The sequence below is a fragment of the Cetorhinus maximus genome, chromosome 27 (genome assembly GCF_964194155.1).
Source record: "Cetorhinus maximus chromosome 27, sCetMax3.hap1.1, whole genome shotgun sequence".
Classification (NCBI taxonomy): Eukaryota; Metazoa; Chordata; class Chondrichthyes; order Lamniformes; family Cetorhinidae; genus Cetorhinus; species Cetorhinus maximus.
This window is the reverse complement of record NC_135905.1, coordinates 2,180,366-2,200,299: the sequence shown is the minus strand read 5'-3', so window position 1 is coordinate 2,200,299 and position 19,934 is coordinate 2,180,366. Positions and strand designations below refer to the sequence as shown.

Genomic DNA, 19,934 nt, shown 5'->3' with positions numbered 1-19,934 from the left:
GCAAACTTTAATAATTATCTACTGAATGTTACACGGTTGTTTTATTGCTGATTTGTTGGTGTTTAGGGTTGTGTCAATTTTCAAGGGTTAAAATGGAGTCACACTGGAAAAGAGTTTGGGAAGTGTTGCTCTAGTGTGTTGCTGCATCTGGGATTCTGTAAAATCAGAACGGTAGAGAGAAAACTTAAAATCCTTATAAGAAGAGAAATAGTCTCAATGAACTGATCAGGGAGTAGCTAAGCCACAAATGCCAAGATCGAGGTTTCATCCCTGATCAACATTGGGAGGGATAACGGACAAGGATTCTTCATCCTATTTGCTATTCAGGGATCCTTCCTAGAAATGTCTAAGTGTGATCAAAAGGTGAAGAGAGATCTCTCATAGCTGTGATGTCAAGTAGCTAAAGTCAAGGTCCAGCAGTAATTAAGGCAGACAGTTGGTGAGGGGGAAACAGAGGAGACTTGTTTCATGGTAAATCTGATTCCTTCAATGCTTGGGACCGTTGGCCTTCAACAGATTAGACAGAGCTCGAGTTATAGTGACAATATAACGGCAAAACAAATACATCTTTCTTAAATTAAACTGCAGATCACTGGAATTGGAAGGGAAAACTAAAGTACACAGCGATGCGATTTTAAATTGAATGTTTGGATTTGGAACTTTAGCAAGAGGAATGCGAGCATAGAGAGCGCAAGATTAACCTTTGGAAATTTGGGAATGCACTCCTTAGGCAACAGCGATGAATCTGCCCTACATTCTCTGCCTTTGGAGGAAAAGATAATTAATTGCGGAAAGAGAGAGGAATTTTATTAAAACAGCTGCAACAAGTGAATCACCATCAGGATGTAATGAATAGTGAGAATAGGAGAGTAACAGGTCCACATGTGTACAAGGAACACTCACCTCTCGGTACAGAACTGCTTCCAGGCTTGATTTGGAGCTAGAGGGAAGAAGAGCAAGTCAGTCAGTGGGTAAATATGAGGCCGTTTCACACTGACATTGATACAGATTCATTGCATATTGGACCTTGGGATGTCACAAAGCACTTCAGGGCCAATGAAGTATTTTTGAAGTGTATTTTCAGTAGTAATCTAGGAAGCACAGCAAGATCCCAAAAACAGCAATAAAACAGGTGACCAGATAATCAATTCCAATGGATTCTTACTGAGCAAGACACCAGGGAGAAATCCCCAGCTCTGCTTTGAAATAATCGTTTGTCTGAGTAGACAGACAGTACCTCAGCTCAACATCTGATCCGAAAAACAGAACCTCCAACTGTGCAGTACTTCATCAGTACTGCACTGAAACCTCATCCTAGATTATCTGGAGTGGGGTTTCAACCCATGGCCTCTGACTGAGAGCCAGCACTCCCCTACTGAGCCACATCTAACATCTGGGTCAAATACTTAAAGATAAGGCGTCATATGTTGATATTGGACAGATTTATTTATTAATGGAGAGCACTGGGAATGGGATTTACATATACACTCCGGATCCTTGCACTATTCCCCCTTATCCTGGATAAGTATCTGTATTGGACACATTAACTGACCATTTGCAAGTACCAAAGGTCCTAATTACAAAGGTACCATTTAAACTGGCTTGAAACTCTTTCGAGTTATCAATAGTCACAGATTGCAACTCTTTCAAGTACAATCACAGTTCTTGGTTTCCGGGAGTGGAACATGAACCCACAACCTTCTGATTCAAAGGCGAGGGTGCTATGAACTGAGCCACAGCTGACACCTCCTTAAACTGGCTTGAAGTAGGTTAAATGTTTCAGGCAAGACAAGCAGCAGTTTGTTGAGTGATTACTCGTTAAACATTAATTGTTTGGTAAGGAGGAATTTCCCTGCCTAATAAACTCTCAGTAAGCAGGGAAAAGGAGTTCTTCGAAAAGGGGAGATTATTGGGAATAGGGGCATCTTTCTCTGCTCCTGTCACAATGACTGACTGACTGATCGGTGTACTCGCTGCGGACACAAAGACCCCTCGGTGGACTTGCTGCTGACACAAAGGCGCCTCGGGCACAATGTTTTCCTTGTTGGGTGCGGTTGCGGTAGACCTGAAGGAGTAAAAGATGAGGTGTGATGTGTAGGATGAGGCGCGATGTGTAGGATGAGGTGCGATGTGCAGGATGAGGCGCGAAGTGTAGGATGAGGCGTGATGTGTAGGTTGAGGCGCGATGTGTAGGATGAGGCCCGATGTGTAAGATGAGGCGCGATGTGTAGGATGAGGCGCGATGTGTAGGATGAGGCGCGATGTGTAAGATGAGGCGCGATGTGTAAGATGATGCGCGATGTGTAGGATGAGGTGCGATGTGTAAGATGAGGCGCGATGTGTAGGATGAGGAGCGATGTGTAGGATGAGACGCGATGTGTAAGATGAGGCGCGATGTGTAAGATGAGGCGCGATGTGTAGGATGAGGCGCGATGTGTAGGATGAGGCGCGATGTGTAAGATGAGGCGCGATGTGTAGGATGAGGCACGATGTGTAGGATGAGGCGCGATGTGTAAGATGAGGCGCGATGTGTAGGATGAGGCGCGATGTGTAAGATGAGGCGCGATGTGTAGGATGAGACGCGATGTGTTGGATGAGGCGCGATGTGTAGGATGAGGCGCGATGTGTAGGATGAGGCGCGATGTGTAAGATGAGGCACGATGTGTAAGATGAGGCGCGATGTGTAGGATGAGGCGCGATGTGTAGGATGAGGCGCGATGTGTAGGATGAGGCGCGATGTGTAAGATGAGGCGCGATGTGTTGCATGAGGCGCGATGTGTAAGATGAGGCGCGATGTGTAAGATGAGGCGCGATGTGTAGGTTGAGGCGCGATGTGTAAGATGAGGAGCGATGTGTAGGACGAGGCGCCATGTGTAGGACGAGGCGCGACGTGTAGGACGAGGTGCGATGTGTAAGATGAGGTGCGATGTATAGGATGAGGCGCGATGTGTAGGATGAGGCGCGATGTGTAGGATGAGGCGCGATGTGTAGGATGAGGCGCGATGTGTAAGATGAGGCGCGATGTGTAAGATGAGGCGCGATGTGAACGATGAGGCGCGATGTGTAGGATGAGGCGCGATGTGTAGGATGAGGTGCGAGGATTAAGATGAGGGGCGAAGTGTACGATGAGACGCGATGTGTAGGATGAAGCTCGATGTGTAGGATGAGGCGCGATGTGTAAGATGAGGCGCGATGTGTAAGATGAGGCGCGATGTGAAAGATGAGGCGCGATGTGTAAGATGAGGAGCGATGTGTAGGATGAGGCGCAAAGTGTAGGATGAGGCGCGATGTGTAGGATGAGGAGCGATGTGTACGATGAGGCGCGATGTGTAGGATGAGGCGCGATGTACAAGATGAGGCGCGATGTGTAAGATGAGGCGCGATGTGTAGGATGAGGCGCGATGTGTAGGATGAGGCGCGATGTGTAGGATGAGGCGCGATGTGCAGGATGAGACGCGATGTGTAGGATGAGGCGCGATGTGTAGGATGAGGCGCGATGTGTAGGATGAGGAGCGATGTGTAAGATGAGGAGCGATGTGTAGGATGAGGCACGATGTGTAGGATGAGGGGCGATGTCTAAGATGAGGCGCGATGAGTAACATGAGGCGCGATGTGTAACATGAGGCGCGATGTGTAAAATGAGGCGCGATGTGCAGGATGAGGCGCGATGTGTAGGATGAGGCGCGATGTGTAGGATGTGGCGCGATGTGTAGGATGAGGAACGATGTGTAAGATGAGGAGCGATGTGTAGGATGAGGCGCGATGCGTAGGATGAGGCGCGATGTTTAGGATGAGGCGCGAAGTGTAGGATGAGGCGCGATGCATAGGATGAGGAGCGATGTGTAGGATGAGGCGCGATGCGTAGGATGAGGCGCGATGTTTAAGATGAGGCGCGAAGTGTAGGATGAGGCGCGATGCATAGGATGAGGAGCGATGTGTAGGATGAGGCGCGATGTGTAGGATGAGGCGCGATGTGTAAGATGAGGCCTGATGTGTAGGATGAGGCGCGATGTGTAGGATGAGGCGCGATGTGTAGGATGAGACGCGATGTGTAGGAAGAGGCGCGATGTGTAGGATGAGGCGCGATGTGTAGGATGAGGCCCGATGTGTAGGATGAGGCGCGATGTGTAGGATGAGGCGCGATGTGTAAGATGAGGCGCGATGTGTAAGATGAGGCGCGATGTGAAGGATGAGGCGCGATGTGTAGGATGAGGTGCGATGTGTAAGATGAGGTGCGATGTGTAGGATGAGGTGCGATGTGTAAGATGAGGTGCGATGTGTAAGATGAGGTGCGATGTGAAGGATGAGGCGCGATGTGAAGGATGAGGCGCGATGTGTAGGATGAGGCGCGATGTGTAGGATGAGGCGCGATGTGTAGGATGAGGCGCGATGTGTAGGATGAGGCGCGATGTGTAAGTAGAGGCGCAATATTTAGGATGAGGCGCGATGTGTAGGATGAAGCGCGATGTGTAGGATGAGGCGCGATGTGTCGGATGAGGCGCGATGTGTAGGATGAGGCGCCATGTGTAGGATGAGGTGCGATGTGTAGGATGAGGCGCGATGTGTAAGATGAGGCGCGATGTGTAGGATGAGGTGCGATGTGTAAGATGAGGCGCGATGTGTAGGATGAGGCGCGATGTGTAGGATGAGGCGCGATGTGTAAGATGAGGTGCGATGTGGAAGATGAGGTGCGATGTGTTGGATGAGGCGCGATGTGTAGGATGAGGCACGATGTGTAAGATGAGCTGCGATGTGTAGGATGAGGCGCGATGTGTAGGATGAGGTGCGATGTGAAAAATGAGGCGCGCTGTGTAAGATGAGGCGCGATGTGTAGGATGAGGTGTGATCTGTAAGATGAGGTGCGATGTGTAGGATGAGGCGCGATGTGTAGGATGAGGCGCGATGTGTAGCATGAGGCGCGATGTGAAAGATGAGGTGTGATCTGTAAGATTAGGTGCGATGTGTAGGATGAGGCGCCATTTGTAGGATGAGGCGCGATCAGTGAGATGAGGTGCGATGTGTAGGATGAGGCGCGATGTGTAGGATGAGGTGCGGTGTGAAAGATGAGGTGCGATGTGTAGGATGAGGCGCGATGTGTAGGATGAGGCGCGATGTGTAGGATGAGGTGCGATGTGTAAGATGAGGAGCGATGTGTAGGATGAGGCGCGATGTGTAGGATTAGGCGCGATGTGTAAGATGAGGCGCGATGTGAAGGATGAGGCGCGATGTGTAAGATGAGACGCGATGTGTAGGATGAGGCGCGATGTGTAGGATGAGGCGCGACTTGTAAGGTGAGGTGCGATGTGTAAGATGAGGCGCGATGTGTAGGATGAGGCGCGATGTGTAAGATTAGGCGCGATGTGTAAGATGAGGCGCGATGTGTAGGATGAGGTCCAATGTGTAGGAGGAGGCGCGATCTGTAGGATGAGGCGCGCTGTGTAAGATGAGGCGCGATGTGTAAGATGAGGTGCGATGTGTAGGATGAGGCGCGATGTGTTGGATGAGGCGCGATGTGTAGGATGAGGCGCGATGTGTAAGATGAGGCGCGATGTGTAGGATGAGGCGCGATGTGTAAGATGAGGTGCGATGTGTAGGATGAGGCGCGATGTCTAAGATGAGGCGCGATGTGTAAGATGAGGCGCGATGTGTAGGATGAGGCGCGATGTGTAAGATGAGGCGCCATGTGTAAGATGAGGCGCGATGTGTAGGATGAGGCGCGATGTGTAAGATGAGGCGCGATGTGTAAGATGAGGCGCGATGTGTAGGATGAGGCGCGATGTGTAGTATGAGGCGCGATGTGTAAGATGAGGCGCCATGTGTAAGATGAGGCGCGATGTGTAGGATGAGGCACGATGTGTAAGATGAGGCGCGATGTGTAGGATGAGGCGCGATGTGTAGGATGAGGCGCGATGTGTAAGATGATGCGCGATTTGTAGGATGAGGCGCGATGTGTAGGATGAGGCGCGATGTGTAGGATGAGGAGCGATGTGTAGTATGAGGCGCGATGTGTAGGATGAGGCGCGATGTGTAGGATGAGGCGCGATGTGTAACATGAGGCGCGATTTGTAGGATGAGGCGCGATGTGTAGGATGAAGAGTGATGTGTAGGATGAGAAGCGATGTGAAGGATGAGGCGCGATGTGTAAGATTAGGCGCGATGTGTAAGATGAGGCACGACGCGTAGGATGAGGCGCGATGTGTAGGATGAGGCGCGATGTATAGGATGAGGCGCGATTTGTAAGATGAGGGTGATGTGTAAGATGAGGCGCGATGTGTAAGATGAGGGTGATGTGTAAGATGAGGCGCGATGTGTAGGATGAGGCGCGATGTGTAAGATGAGGCGCGATGTGTAAGATGAGGTGCGATGTGTAGGATGAGGCGCGATGTGTAAGATGAGGCGCGATGTGTAGGATGAGGCGCGATGTGTAAGATGAGGCGCGATGTGTAAGATGAGACGCGATGTGTAAGATGAGACGCGATGTGTAAGATGAGGCGCGATGTGTAGGATGAGGCGCGATGTGTAAGATGAGACGCGATGTGTAGGATGAGGCGCGATGTGTAAGAGGCGCGAAGTGTATGATGAGGCGCGATGTGTAAGATGAGGCGTGATGTGTATGATGAGGCTCGATGTGTAGGATGAGGCGTGATGTGTAAGATAAGACGCGATGTGTAGGATGAGGCGCGATGTGTAAGATGAGGCGCGATGTGTAGGATGAGGCGCGATGTGTAAGATGAGGCGCGATGTGTAGGATGAGGCGCGATGTGTAACATGAGGCGCGATTTGTAGGATGAGGCGCGATGTGTAGGATGAGGAGCGATGTGTAGGATGAGAAGCGATGTGAAGGATGAGGCGCGATGTGTAAGATGAGGCGCGATGTGTAGGATGAGAAGCGATGTGAAGGATGAGGCGCAATGTGTAGGATGAGGCGCGATGTGTAGGATGAGGCGCGATGTGTAGGATGAGGCGCGATGTGTAAGATGAGGCGCGATGTGTAGGATGAGGCGCGATGTGTAGGATGAGGCGCGATGTGTAGGATGAGGCGCGATGTGTAGGTTGAGGCGCGATGTGTAAGATGAGGGGCGATGTGTAGTATGAGGCGCGATGTGTAGGATGAGGCGCGATGTGTAAGATGAGGCGCGATGTGTAGGATGAGGCGCGATGTGTAGGATGAGGCGCGATGTGTAGGATGAGGCACGATGTGTAAGATGAGGCGCGATGTGTAGGATGAGTCGCGATGTGTAGGATGAGGCGCGATGTGTAAGATTAGGCGCGATGTGTAAGATGAGGCGCGATGCGTAGGATGAGGCGCGATGTGTAGGATGAGGCACGATGTGTAAGATTAGGCGCGATGTGTAAGATGAGGCGCGATGTGTAGGATGAGGCGCGATTGTAAGGTGAGGCGCGATGTGAAGGATGAGGCGCGATGTGAAAGATGAGGCACGATGTGTAGAATGAGGCGCGATGTGTAGGATGAGGCGCGATGTGTAGGATGAGGCGCGATGTGTAAGATTAGGCGCGATGTGTAAGATTAGGCGCGATGTGTAAGATGAGGTGCGATGTGTAAGATGAGGCGCGATGAGTAGGATGAGGTGCGATGTCTAAGATGAGGCGCGATGTGTAAGATGAGCCGCGATGTGTAAGATGAGGTGCGATGTGTAAGATGAGGCGCGATGAGTAGGATGAGGTGCGATGTGTGGGATGTGGCGCGATGTGTAGGATGAGGTACGATGTGTACGATGAGGCGCGATGTGTAGGATGAGGCGCGATGTGTAAGATGAGGTGCGATGTGTAGGATGAGGTGCGATGTCTAAGATGAGGCGCGATGTGTAAGATGAGGCGCGATGTGTAGGATGAGGCGCGATGTGTAGGATGAGGCGCGATGTGTAAGATGAGGCGCGATGTGTAAGATGAGGCGCGATGTGTAGTATGAGGCGCGATGTGTAGGATGAGGCGCGATGTGTAGGATGAGGCGCGATGTGTAACATGAGGCGCGATTTGTAGGATGAGGCGCGATGTGTAGGATGAGGAGCGATGTGTAGGATGAGGTGCGATGTGAAAAATGAGGCGCGCTGTGTAAGATGAGGCGCGATGTGTAGGATGAGGTGTGATCTGTAAGATGAGGTGCGATGTGTAGGATGAGGCGCGATGTGTAGCATGAGGCGCGATGTGAAAGATGAGGTGTGATCTGTAAGATTAGGTGCGATGTGTAGGATGAGGCGCCATTTGTAGGATGAGGCGCGATCAGTGAGATGAGGTGCGATGTGTAGGATGAGGCGCGATGTGTAGGATGAGGTGCGATGTGAAAGATGAGGTGCGATGTGTAGGATGAGGCGCGACGTGTAGGATGAGGCGCGATGTGTAGGATGAGGTGCGATGTGTAAGATGAGGAGCGATGTGTAGGATGAGGCGCGATGTGTAGGATTAGGCGCGATGTGTAAGATGAGGCGCGATGTGAAGGATGAGGCGCGATGTGTAAGATGAGACGCGATGTGTAGGATGAGGCGCGATGTGTAGGATGAGGCGCGACTTGTAAGGTGAGGTGCGATGTGTAAGATGAGGCGCGATGTGTAGGATGAGGCGCGATGTGTAAGATTAGGCGCGATGTGTAAGATGAGGCGCGATGTGTAGGATGAGGTCCAATGTGTAGGAGGAGGCGCGATCTGTAGGATGAGGCGCGCTGTGTAAGATGAGGCGCGATGTGTAAGATGAGGTGCGATGTGTAGGATGAGGCGCGATGTGTTGGATGAGGCGCGATGTGTAGGATGAGGCGCGATGTGTAAGATGAGGCGCGATGTGTAGGATGAGGCGCGATGTGTAAGATGAGGTGCGATGTGTAGGATGAGGCGCGATGTCTAAGATGAGGCGCGATGTGTAAGATGAGGCGCGATGTGTAGGATGAGGCGCGATGTGTAAGATGAGGCGCCATGTGTAAGATGAGGCGCGATGTGTAGGATGAGGCGCGATGTGTAAGATGAGGCGCGATGTGTAGGATGAGGCGCGATGTGTAGTATGAGGCGCGATGTGTAAGATGAGGCGCCATGTGTAAGATGAGGCGCGATGTGTAGGATGAGGCACGATGTGTAAGATGAGGCGCGATGTGTAGGATGAGGCGCGATGTGTAGGATGAGGCGCGATGTGTAAGATGATGCGCGATTTGTAGGATGAGGCGCGATGTGTAAGATGAGGCGCGATGTGTAGGATGGGGAGCGATGTGTAGGATGAGGAGCGATGTGTAGGATGAGAAGCGATGTGAAGGATGAGGCGCGATGTGTAGGATGAGGCGCGATGTGTAGGATGAGGCGCGATGTGTAAGATGAGGCGCGATGTGTAGGATGAGGCACGATGTGTAGGATGAGGCGCGATGTGTAAGATGAGGCGCGATGTGTAGGATGAGGCGCGATGTGTAAGATGAGGCGCGATGTGTAGGATGAGGCGCGATGTGTAGGATGAGGCGCGATGTGTAGGATGAGGCGCGATGTGTAAGATGAGGGGCGATGTGTAGGATGAGGCGCGATGTGTAGGATGAGGCGCGATGTGTAAAATGAGGCGCGATGTGTAGGATGAGGCGCGATGTGTAGGATGAGGCACGATGTGTAAGATGAGGCGCGATGTGTAGGATGAGTCGCGATGTGTAGGATGAGGCGCGATGTGTAAGATTAGGCGCGATGCGTAAGATGAGGTGCGATGCGTAGGATGAGGCGCGATGTGTAGGATGAGGCGCGATGTGTAAGATTAGGCGCGATGTGTAGGATGAGGCGTGATTTGTAAGGTGAGGCGCGATGTGTAGGATGAGGCGCGATGTGTAGGATGAGGCGCGATGTGTAGGATGAGGCGCGATGTGTAGGATGAGGCGCGATGTGTAAGATTAGGCGCGATGTGTAAGATGAGGTGCGATGTGTAAGATGAGGCGCGATGAGTAGCATGAGGTGCGATGTCTAAGATGAGGCGCGATGTGTAAGATGAGCCGCGATGTGTAAGATGAGGCGCGATGTGTAGGATGAGGCGCGATGAGTAGGATGAGGTGCGATGTGTGGGATGTGGCGCGATGTGTGGGATGAGGTACGATGTGTAAGATGAGGCGCGATGTGTAGGATGAGGCGCGATGTGTAAGATGAGGTGCGATGTGTAGGATGAGGTGCGATGTCTAAGATGAGGCGCGATGTGTAAGATGAGGCGCCATGTGTAAGATGAGGCGCGATGTGTAGGATGAGGCGCGATGTGTAAGATGAGGCGCGATGTGTAGTATGAGGCGCGATGTGTAGGATGAGGCGCGATGTGTAGGATGAGGCGCGATGTGTAGGATGAGGAGCGATGTGTAGGATGAGAAGCGATGTGAAGGATGAGGCGCGATGTGTAAGATGAGGCGCGATGTGTAGGATGAGAAGCGATGTGAAGGATGAGGCGCGATGTGTAGGATGAGGCGCGATGTGTAGGATGAGGCGCGATGTGTAGGATGAGGCGCGATGTGTAAGATGAGGCGCGATGTGTAGGATGAGGCGCGATGTGTAGGATGAGGCGCGATATGTAAGATGAGGTATGATCTGTAAGATTAGGTGCGATGTGTAGGATGAGGCGCCATGTGTAGGATGAGGCACGATGTGTAGGATGAGGCGCAATATGTAAGATGAGGCGCGATGTGTAGGATGAGGCGCGATGTGTAGGATGAGGCGCGATGTGTAGGATGAGGTGCGATGAGAAAGATGAGGCGCGATGTGTAGGATGAGGCGCGATGTGTAGGATGAGGCGCGATGTGTAAGATGAGGCGCGATGTGTAGGATGAGGCGCGATGTGTAAGATGAGGAGCGATGTGTAAGATGAGGCGCGATGTGTAGGATGAGGCGTGATGTGTAAGATGAGGCGCGATGTGTAGGATGAGGCGCGATGTGTAGGATGAGGCGCGATGTGTAAGATGAGGCACGACGCGTAGGATGAGGCGCGATGTGTAGGATGAGGCGCGATGTATAGGATGAGGCGCGATTTGTAAGATGAGGGTGATGTGTAAGATGAGGCGCGATGTGTAAGATGAGGGTGATGTGTAAGATGAGGCGCGATGTGTAGGATGAGGCGCGATGTGTAAGATGAGGCGCGATGTGTAGGATGAGGCGCGATGTGTAAGATGAGGCGCGATGTGTAAGATGAGGCGCGATGTGTAGGATGAGGCGCGATGTGTAGGATGAGGCGCGATGTGTAGGATGAGGCGCGATGTGTAAGATGAGGCGCGATGTGTAAGATGAGACGCGATGTGTAGGATGAGTCGCGATGTGTAAGATGAGACGCGATGTGTAAGATGAGGCGCGATGTGTAGGATGAGGCGCGATGTGTAAGATGAGACGCGATGTGTAGGATGAGGCGCGATGTGTAACATGAGGCGCGATTTGTAGGATGAGAAGCGATGTGAAGGATGAGGCGCGATGTGTAGGATGAGGCGCGATGTGTAAGATGAGGCGCGATGTGTAGGATGAGGCGCGATGTGTAGGATGAGGCGCGATGTGTAAGATGAGGCGCGATGTGTAGGATGAGGCGCGATGTGTAGGATGAGGCGCGATGTGTAAGATGAGGCGCGATGTGTAGGTTGAGGCGCGATGTGTAAGATGAGGGGCGATGTGTAGTATGAGGCGCGATGTGTAGGATGAGGCGCGATGTGTAAGATGAGGCGCGATGTGTAGGATGAGGCGCGATGTGTAGGATGAGGCACGATGTGTAAGATGAGGCGCGATGTGTAGGATGAGTCGCGATGTGTAGGATGAGGCGCGATGTGTAAGATTAGGCGCGATGTGTAAGATGAGGCGCGATGCGTAGGATGAGGCGCGATGTGTAGGATGAGGCGCGATGTGTAAGATTAGGCGCGATGTGTAAGATGAGGCGCGATGTGTAGGATGAGGCGCGATTGTAAGGTGAGGCGCGATGTGAAGGATGAGGCGCGATGTGAAAGATGAGGCACGATGTGTAGAATGAGGCGCGATGTGTAGGATGAGGCGCGATGTGTAGGATGAGGCGCGATGTGTAAGATTAGGCGCGATGTGTAAGATTAGGCGCGATGTGTAAGATGAGGTGCGATGTGTAAGATGAGGCGCGATGAGTAGGATGAGGTGCGATGTCTAAGATGAGGCGCGATGTGTAAGATGAGCCGCGATGTGTAAGATGAGGTGCGATGAGTAGGATGAGGCGCGATCTGTGGGATGTGGCGCGATGTGTAGGATGAGGTACGATGTGTAAGATGAGGCGCGATGTGTAGGATGAGGCGCGATGTGTAAGATGAGGTGCGATGTGTAGGATGAGGTGCGATGTCTAAGATGAGGCGCGATGTGTAGGATGAGGCGCGATGTGTAGGATGAGGCGCGATGTGTAAGATGAGGCGCGATGTGTAGGATGAGGCGCGATGTGTAGGATGAGGCGCGATGTGTAACATGAGGCGCGATTTGTAGGATGAGGCGCGATGTGTAGGATGAGGAGCGATGTGTAGGATGAGAAGCGATGTGAAGGATGAGGCGCGATGTGTAAGATGAGGCGCGATGTGTAGGATGAGAAGCGATGTGAAGGATGAGGCGCGATGTGTAGGATGAGGCGCGATGTGTAAGATTAGGCGCGATGTGTAGGATGAGGCGCGATGTGTAGGATGAGGCGCGATGTGTAAGATGAGGCGCGATGTGTAGGATGAGGCGCGATGTGTAGGATGAGGCGCGATATGTAAGATGAGGTATGATCTGTAAGATTAGGTGCGATGTGTAGGATGAGGCGCCATGTGTAAGATGAGGCGCGATGTGTAGGATGAGGTGCGATGAGAAAGATGAGGCGCGATGTGTAGGATGAGGCGCGATGTGTAGGATGAGGCGCGATGTGTAAGATGAGGCGCGATGTGTAGGATGAGGTGCGATGTCTAAATTGAGGCGCGGTGTGTAAGATGAGGCGCCATGTGTAAGATGAGGCACCATGTGTAAGATGAGGCGCCATGTGTAGGATGAGGCGCGATGTGTAGGATGAGGCGCGATGTGTAGAATGAGGCGCGATGTGTAGGATGAGGCGCGATGTGTAGGATGAGATGCGATCTGAAGGATGAGAAGCGATGTGTAGGATGAGCTGCGATGTGTAGGATGAGGCGCGATGTGTAGGATGAGGCGCGATGTGTAAGATGAGGCGCGCTGTGTAAGATGAGGCGCGATGTGTAGGATGAGGTGCGATGTGTAGGATGAGGTGCGATGTATAAGATGAGGCGCGATCTGTAGGATGAGGCGCGATGTGTAAGATGGGGCGCGATGTGTAAGATGGGGCGCAATGTGTAAGATGAGGCGCGTTGTGAAGGATGAGGCGCGATGTGTAGGATGAGGCGCGATGTGTGGGATGAGGCGCGATGTGTAAGATGAGGCGCGTTGTGAAGGATGAGGCGCGATGTGTAGGATGAGGCGCGATGTGTGGGATGAGGCGCGATGTGTGGGATGAGGCGCGATGTGTAAGATGAGGCGCGATGTGTAAGATGAGGCGCGATGTGTCGGATGAGGTGCGATGTGTAAGATGAGGCGCGTTGTGAAGGATGAGGCGCGATGTGTAGGATGAGGCGCGATATGTAGGATGAGGCGCGATGTGTGGGATGAGGCGCGATGTGAAGGATGAGGCGCGATGTGTAGGATGAGGCGCGATGTGTGGGATGAGGCGCGATGTGTGGGATGAGGCGCGATGTGTAAGATGAGGCGCGTTGTGAAGGATGAGGCGCGTTGTGAAGGATGAGGCGCGATGTGTAGGATGAGGCGCGATGTGTGGGATGAAGCGCGATGTGTGGGATGAGGCGCGATGTGTAAGATGAGGCGCGATGTGTAAGATGAGGTGCGATGTGTCGGATGAGGTGCGACGTGTAGGATGAGGTGCGATGTGTAAGATGTGACGCGATGTGTAAGATGAGGCGCGATGTGTAGGATGAGGCGCGATGTGTAAGATGAGGCGCGATGTGTAAGATGAGGCGCGATGTGTAGGATGAGGCGCGATGTGTAGGATGAGGCGCGATGTGTAAGATGAGGCGCGATGTGTAAGATGAGGCGCGATGTGTAAGATGAGGTGCGATGTATAGGATGTGGCGCGATGTGTAGGATGAGGTGCGATGTGTAAGATGAGGTGCGATGTGTAAGATGAGGCGCGATGTGTAGGATGAGGCGCGATGTGTAGGATGAGGCGCGATGTGTAGGATGAGGCTCGATGTGTAGGATGAGGCGCGATGTGTAGGATGAGGCTCGATGTGTAGGATGAGGCTCGATGTGTAGGATGAGGCGCGATGTGTAGGATGAGGCGCGATGTGTAAGATGAGGCGCGATGTGTAAGATGAGGCGCGATGTGTAAGATGAGGCGCGATGTGTAAGATGAGGCGCGATGAAGTCGGGCGAGTGTCCTGATGTCATCGCGCACTCGTGTGATATTCCGGTCGGTGAGTGTGTGTGGGAGGAGTCAGTGCGCCCATTACGGCCATTAACGATCCAATTGATTTAAATTTCTCGCTGCCCCTGTGGTAGGGCAGGCAGGGCAGGTGACCTTTCGATTTTTGGTGCCGCCTCAGTCAAGGGCAGGTTTCGATCGGTCACTAAAAATCTCTGTGGCACAGGGAGCTTTTCCTGTGTGAAGTTGGTGCTCACCCCGCTGCCCATCCTCCACGTTTCCACCCCTCCCTCTCCCCCCTCCCCCCCCACACACAGGCAGCGCTGAGCGCTGCAGCACGCGTTTCACGCTGGGTGGGCTTTAACTGGCCCGACGGCGTGAAATCGCGGTCCAGCCCTGATTGCGGGTGGCAACTGACTTCCCTCCCACCCCCCACCGAGCCTGCCCCACGAGGGCAAAATTCTGCCCCTCATCACGTAAATCCAGTGAATTCCTCATACCTCACAGAAGAAGAGTAAATATCACCAACAAGCAATTGCTTTCTCTCGCTTTTCTGCAAAATAATTTATTCCAACAATGAGAGGACTCTGGGCCCCAGTCAGTAACCAATAAATGAATCAACGTTGCTGAGATTGTAGCCCTGGACTAATCTTTGATGAAGTAACAGAGCGGGTGATGAGGGTATATGAACTTTCATAAGACATCTGATAAATTCCCACATAATTGAGGTGTTAGCAAAATTAAAGCCAACAGGATGAAAGGGGCTGTGGCTGCATGAATACAGGATTGGCTGAGGGGCTGAGAGTAATGGTGAACAGTTGTTTCTCCAGACTGGAAGGTAGTAACAGCAGAGGAGTCAGCACTGATCTTATAGATATACCAACGACCTGGACTTGGGTACATGGGCACTTTTTCAAAACTTGCAAATGGCATGAAACTCTGAAGCTCAGTAGGAGATAGTAACAAGCTTCAAGAGGCAGCAGAAGGCTGGTGAAATGGACAGGTGTATGGCAGATGACATTTAATGCATTGAAGTGATAGACTTTGGTAGGAAGAATGTGAAGAGGCAATACAAAATAAATGCCACAATTTTAAAAGAGGAAGAGAGACCGGGGGGGGCAGGGGTAGTGGTCTATCCACAAGCTAGGAAAGCTGTTAAAACGGCACAGCTTTATAAATAGAGGCAGAGAGTACAAAAACAAGGAAATGATATTATACATTTTTATAAATCACTGGTTAGGCCCCAGCTAGAATAGTGTGGCCAATTCTGAGCATCACAAGGCACAAATAGCCATGTGCAAATATGATCTAGTGGCAATAACAGAAAAGTGGCTTAAATTAGTGAGGACTGGGCACTTAACATTCAAGGATAGAGTGTTCCGAAAAGATAGGGAAGTAGGAAAGGGAGATGGGGTGGCTATACTGAATAGGGAAGACATTGTAGTTTAGAAAGAGGGGATGTCCTTGAGGGGACAGAGACAGAATCCATTTGGTTAGAGTTGAGAAGCAAAAGCAGATGATCACAGTGCTGAAGTTTTCTGTATGGTCTCCAAATAATGAGAGAGAGTGAGAGAGAGGGAGTGAGGGAGAGGGAGGGAGTGAGGGAGAGGGAGGGAACGAGGGAGAGATAGAGAGAGAGAGATAAGGATAGAGAGAGAGCAATAGAGACAGAGAGAAACAGAGAGACAGAGAGAGAGAGACAGCAAGAGAGCAATAGAGAAAGAGTGAGAAAGATACAGAAAGAGAGAGGGAGAGATAGATAGGGAGGGGGAGAGGGCAACAGAGAGAGAGAGACAGACAGACAGAGAGGGAGAAAGAGAGAGAACAATAGAGAGAGAGAGAGAGAGAGAGCAATAGAGACAGAGAGAAACAGAGAGACAGAGAGAGAGAGACAGCAAGAGAGCAATAGAGAAAGAGTGAGAAAGATACAGAAAGAGAGAGGGAGAGATAGATAGGGAGGGGTTGAGGGCAACAGAGAGAGAGGGAGAAAGAGAGAGAACAATAGAGAGAGAGAGAGATAGAGAGAGAGAGACACAGCAGAACAAATCTGCCAGAAATTCACAGAGCTGTGCAAGAACTATAGACCTGTGATATTGGGGAACTTTAATTACTCAAAATCGATTGTGATAGTGTTAGAATAAAGGAAAAGGAGGGGCAAGAGTTTATGAAATATGTTCAGGAGAACATCCTTGGCCAGTATGTTCTCAGTCTGACCGGAAAGGAGGCATTGTCCAATGTGGTGGTGGGGTACACGGGAGCCAAGTATCTGTGTGGGAACAACTGGGTAAGAATTTATCAAAAGGTTTAGACTTGTAATGTAGAAGACCGAGGAATAACCTAAAGTCAACCGTCTAAATTAGAAGAGGGCCAATTTCAATGGGATGGAAAGGGATCTAACCAGAGTAAAACAAAACCAAAACCTGTCTGCAAAACCTGAAATGGGACAATGGGTGATCATCATGGAGGAGATGTGTCAAGTAAAGGCTGGGTACATTCCAGCCAGGGCCACAGGCAGCGGAACCAAAGCCAGGGCTCCTTCGGTGATGAGGGAAATGGAGAATGTGAAGAAACAAAAAAAGAGTGAAAATTGGTGCATGTCATGGGAATTCTTCAAGTGAGAAGCAGATCAAATACAATAGGTTGACAGGAGAATAAGACTATATGAGAATAGGAAAATACAATGGCAGGTAACATAAAAGGGGACTTCAAAATCTTGCAACTAGTACGTAATTAGTAAGTGGGCAGTAAGAAGTGAAGTGGATCCTGTTAGGGACAAAGGAGGTGATAAATGCTTAGGAGCAGAGGACAAGGCAAGAATACTTATGAGTACTTTGTCTCAGTATCAATACTTATTGAGTACTTTGTCTCGATATTAATACTTAATGAGTACTTTGTCTCGATATTAATACTTAATGAGTACTTTGTCTCAATATTAATACTTAATGAGTACTTTGTCTCAATATTAATACTTAATGGGTACTTTGTCTCGATACTAACTGAGGGAAAGGAAGCTGTCAAAACATCAGTAGAAGTGGAGATGGTAGAGCTAATGGATGAGGTGTGAATTGAGAGGCAGGGCGTACAGGAAAGGCTGGGCTTTGCTTGGAGCGTGGTCCGGGTGACTCACCTCCCAGGTTGGTAAAGGCAGGGGGAGCGGAGATAGAGGAAGAGTTTGCCATAATCTTCCAATCTTCCCTAGGTATGGGGGAGGTGTCAGAGGAATGTGACACCCATATTCAAGAAAGGGTGTTAAAGACAGTCCTAGTAATGACAGGCCCGTCAGTTTAGGAAAGCGGTTACAAAGTACACATAAGAGGCTGATTAACAATATTGTGGCCCATGGAATGGGAGGGTTTGTGTCAGCTTAGATAAAAAAATAGTTTAAGGGGAGAGACCAGCAAATCAGAGTAAATACGAGTTTTTCAGACTGGAGGATGGTTAGACAGTGCTGTTCCCCAAAGGTCAGCACTAGGCCCACAGCATTTTTGATGCACAGAAATGAGGTGGATACAGAGCAAAATTTCAAAACCGGCTGATGATACCAAACTTGGAGCAATGGCAAACAGTGAGGATGATACAAATTGGCTGCAACATGACATGGATAGGCGAGCAGAATGGGCAGGCAAGGGGCAGATGGAAGTTAATACAGAGAAGTGTGAGGTGATGCATTTTGGGAGAAGGGACAGGGAGAGGCAATGGCACAATTCTAGAGCGTGCAGGGGCAGAGGGACCTCCAGGAGGTCATGTGCAGAGATCTTGGAAGGTGGTGGGACATATTGAGTGTGTGGTTAGCAAAGCACATGGGATCTTGGACTTAATAAACAGAGGCATTGAGCACGAAAGCAGGAAGGTTACACTGATCCTTTAGAAAGCTCCGGTTAGACCACAGCCAGAGTATTGTGTCCAGTTCTGGGCACCACACTTTATGAAGGATGTGAGGGTCCTTGAGAGGGTGCAGAGGAGATTCACCAGAATGGTTCCAGGGATGTGGGTATTTTAGCTACAAGGAGAAACTGGGGTCGAGCTCCCTGGAGTGAAGGAGGTTGAGGGGAGGCTTGTTAGAGGTGAGCAAGATAATGACAGGTTTAGATGAGGCAGGCAAGGAAAATCTGTTCCCATTAGCTGGTAGTACAAGGAATGGGGGACACAGGTTTAAGATTTTGGGCAAGAGATTGAGAAGCAATGTGAGGAAGAACCTTTTTACCCAGCGAGTGGTAATGAGCTGGAACTCGCTGCCCATGAGGGTGGTGGAGACGGAGACAATCAATGATTTCAAAAGGAGATTGGATGGGTGCTTGAAGGAAATAAACCTGCAGAACTATAGGGATCGAGCAGGGGATGGGACTGAGCAGATTGCTCTACAGAGAGCCAGCATAAACCTAATAGGCCGAGTGGCCTCCTTGTGCTGTAATGACTCTATGGCCCAGATTTTCTGGTCAGTGGTGGAGAAGGTACGCCCACTGGTCACTGAGATTTAACCTGCCCATTGAACAATTTACCCTGGAACTGTTACATAGATAACCTTCCCCTGCTGGCACCAGCAGAGAAAGGCAGAGTAGAGAGATCACCTGGTGACCTTACACTCTTTAAAATGGAGCTTTCAACCCCAACGATGCACAGCATCTCCTCACTGACAGAGCTCAACCCTTCCTCACCTCAACAATGCTCAAACCCCACCCACAATGCCAATAGTATACCCCTCAACCAGAACACTGCTCACCCCTCCCCACCCCCCGAGACCCCTAACCATGCTCACTGCCCCCAGACCCCTAACCATGCTCACTGCCCCCAGACCCCTAACCATGCTCACTGCCCTCCAGACCCCTAACCATGCTCACTGCCCCCAGACCCCTAACCATGCTCACTGCCCCCCAGACCCCTAACCATGCTCACTGCCCCCAAGACCCCTAACCATGCTCACTGCCCCCCAGACACCTAACCATGCTCACTGCCCCCAGACCCCTAACCATGCTCACACCTCCCCAGACCCCTAACCATGCTCACTGCCCCCAGACCCCTAACCATGCTCACACCTCCCCCCCAGACCCCTAACCATGCTCACCCCTCCCCCCCCCGACCCCTAACCATGTTCACTACCCCCTAGACCCCTAACCATGCTCACTGCCCCCCCCGACCCCTAACCATGCTCACCCCTCCCCAGACCCCTAACCATGCTCACTGCCCCCCCAAACACCTAACCATGCTCACTGCCCCCAGACCCCTAACCATGCTCACTGCCCCCCAGACCCCTAACCATGCTCACTGCGCCCCCAGACCCCTAACCATGCTCACTGCCCCCAGACCCCTAACCATGTTCACTACCCCCCAGACCCCTAACCATGCTCACTGCCCCCCAGACCCCTAACCATGCTCACTGCCCCCCAGACCCCTAACCATGCTCACTGCCCCCCAGACCCCTAACCAATCTCACTCCACCCCCCCCACCCCCCCACCACCCAGGCCCCTAACCATGCTCACCCACCCCCAGACCCCTAACCATGCTCACTGCCCCCCCCACAAACCCCTAACCATGCTCACCCACCTCCAGACCCCTAACCATGCTCACCCACCTCCAG

At 51.4% G+C, this 19,934-nt stretch overlaps 1 protein-coding gene across 5 annotated transcripts in view; it reads right to left on the bottom strand.

The window, feature by feature from the left end:
* Positions 1-19,934, bottom strand: part of tbrg1 (transforming growth factor beta regulator 1) — a 103,610-nt gene that overhangs the window by 56,381 nt on the left and 27,295 nt on the right. For all 5 annotated transcript variants that reach the window (XM_078530533.1, XM_078530534.1, XM_078530536.1 and 2 more), the window contains one exon: positions 904-940. In XM_078530533.1, the coding sequence (XP_078386659.1) occupies positions 904-940 (37 nt within the window). The remainder of the gene's footprint in view (positions 1-903; positions 941-19,934) is intronic.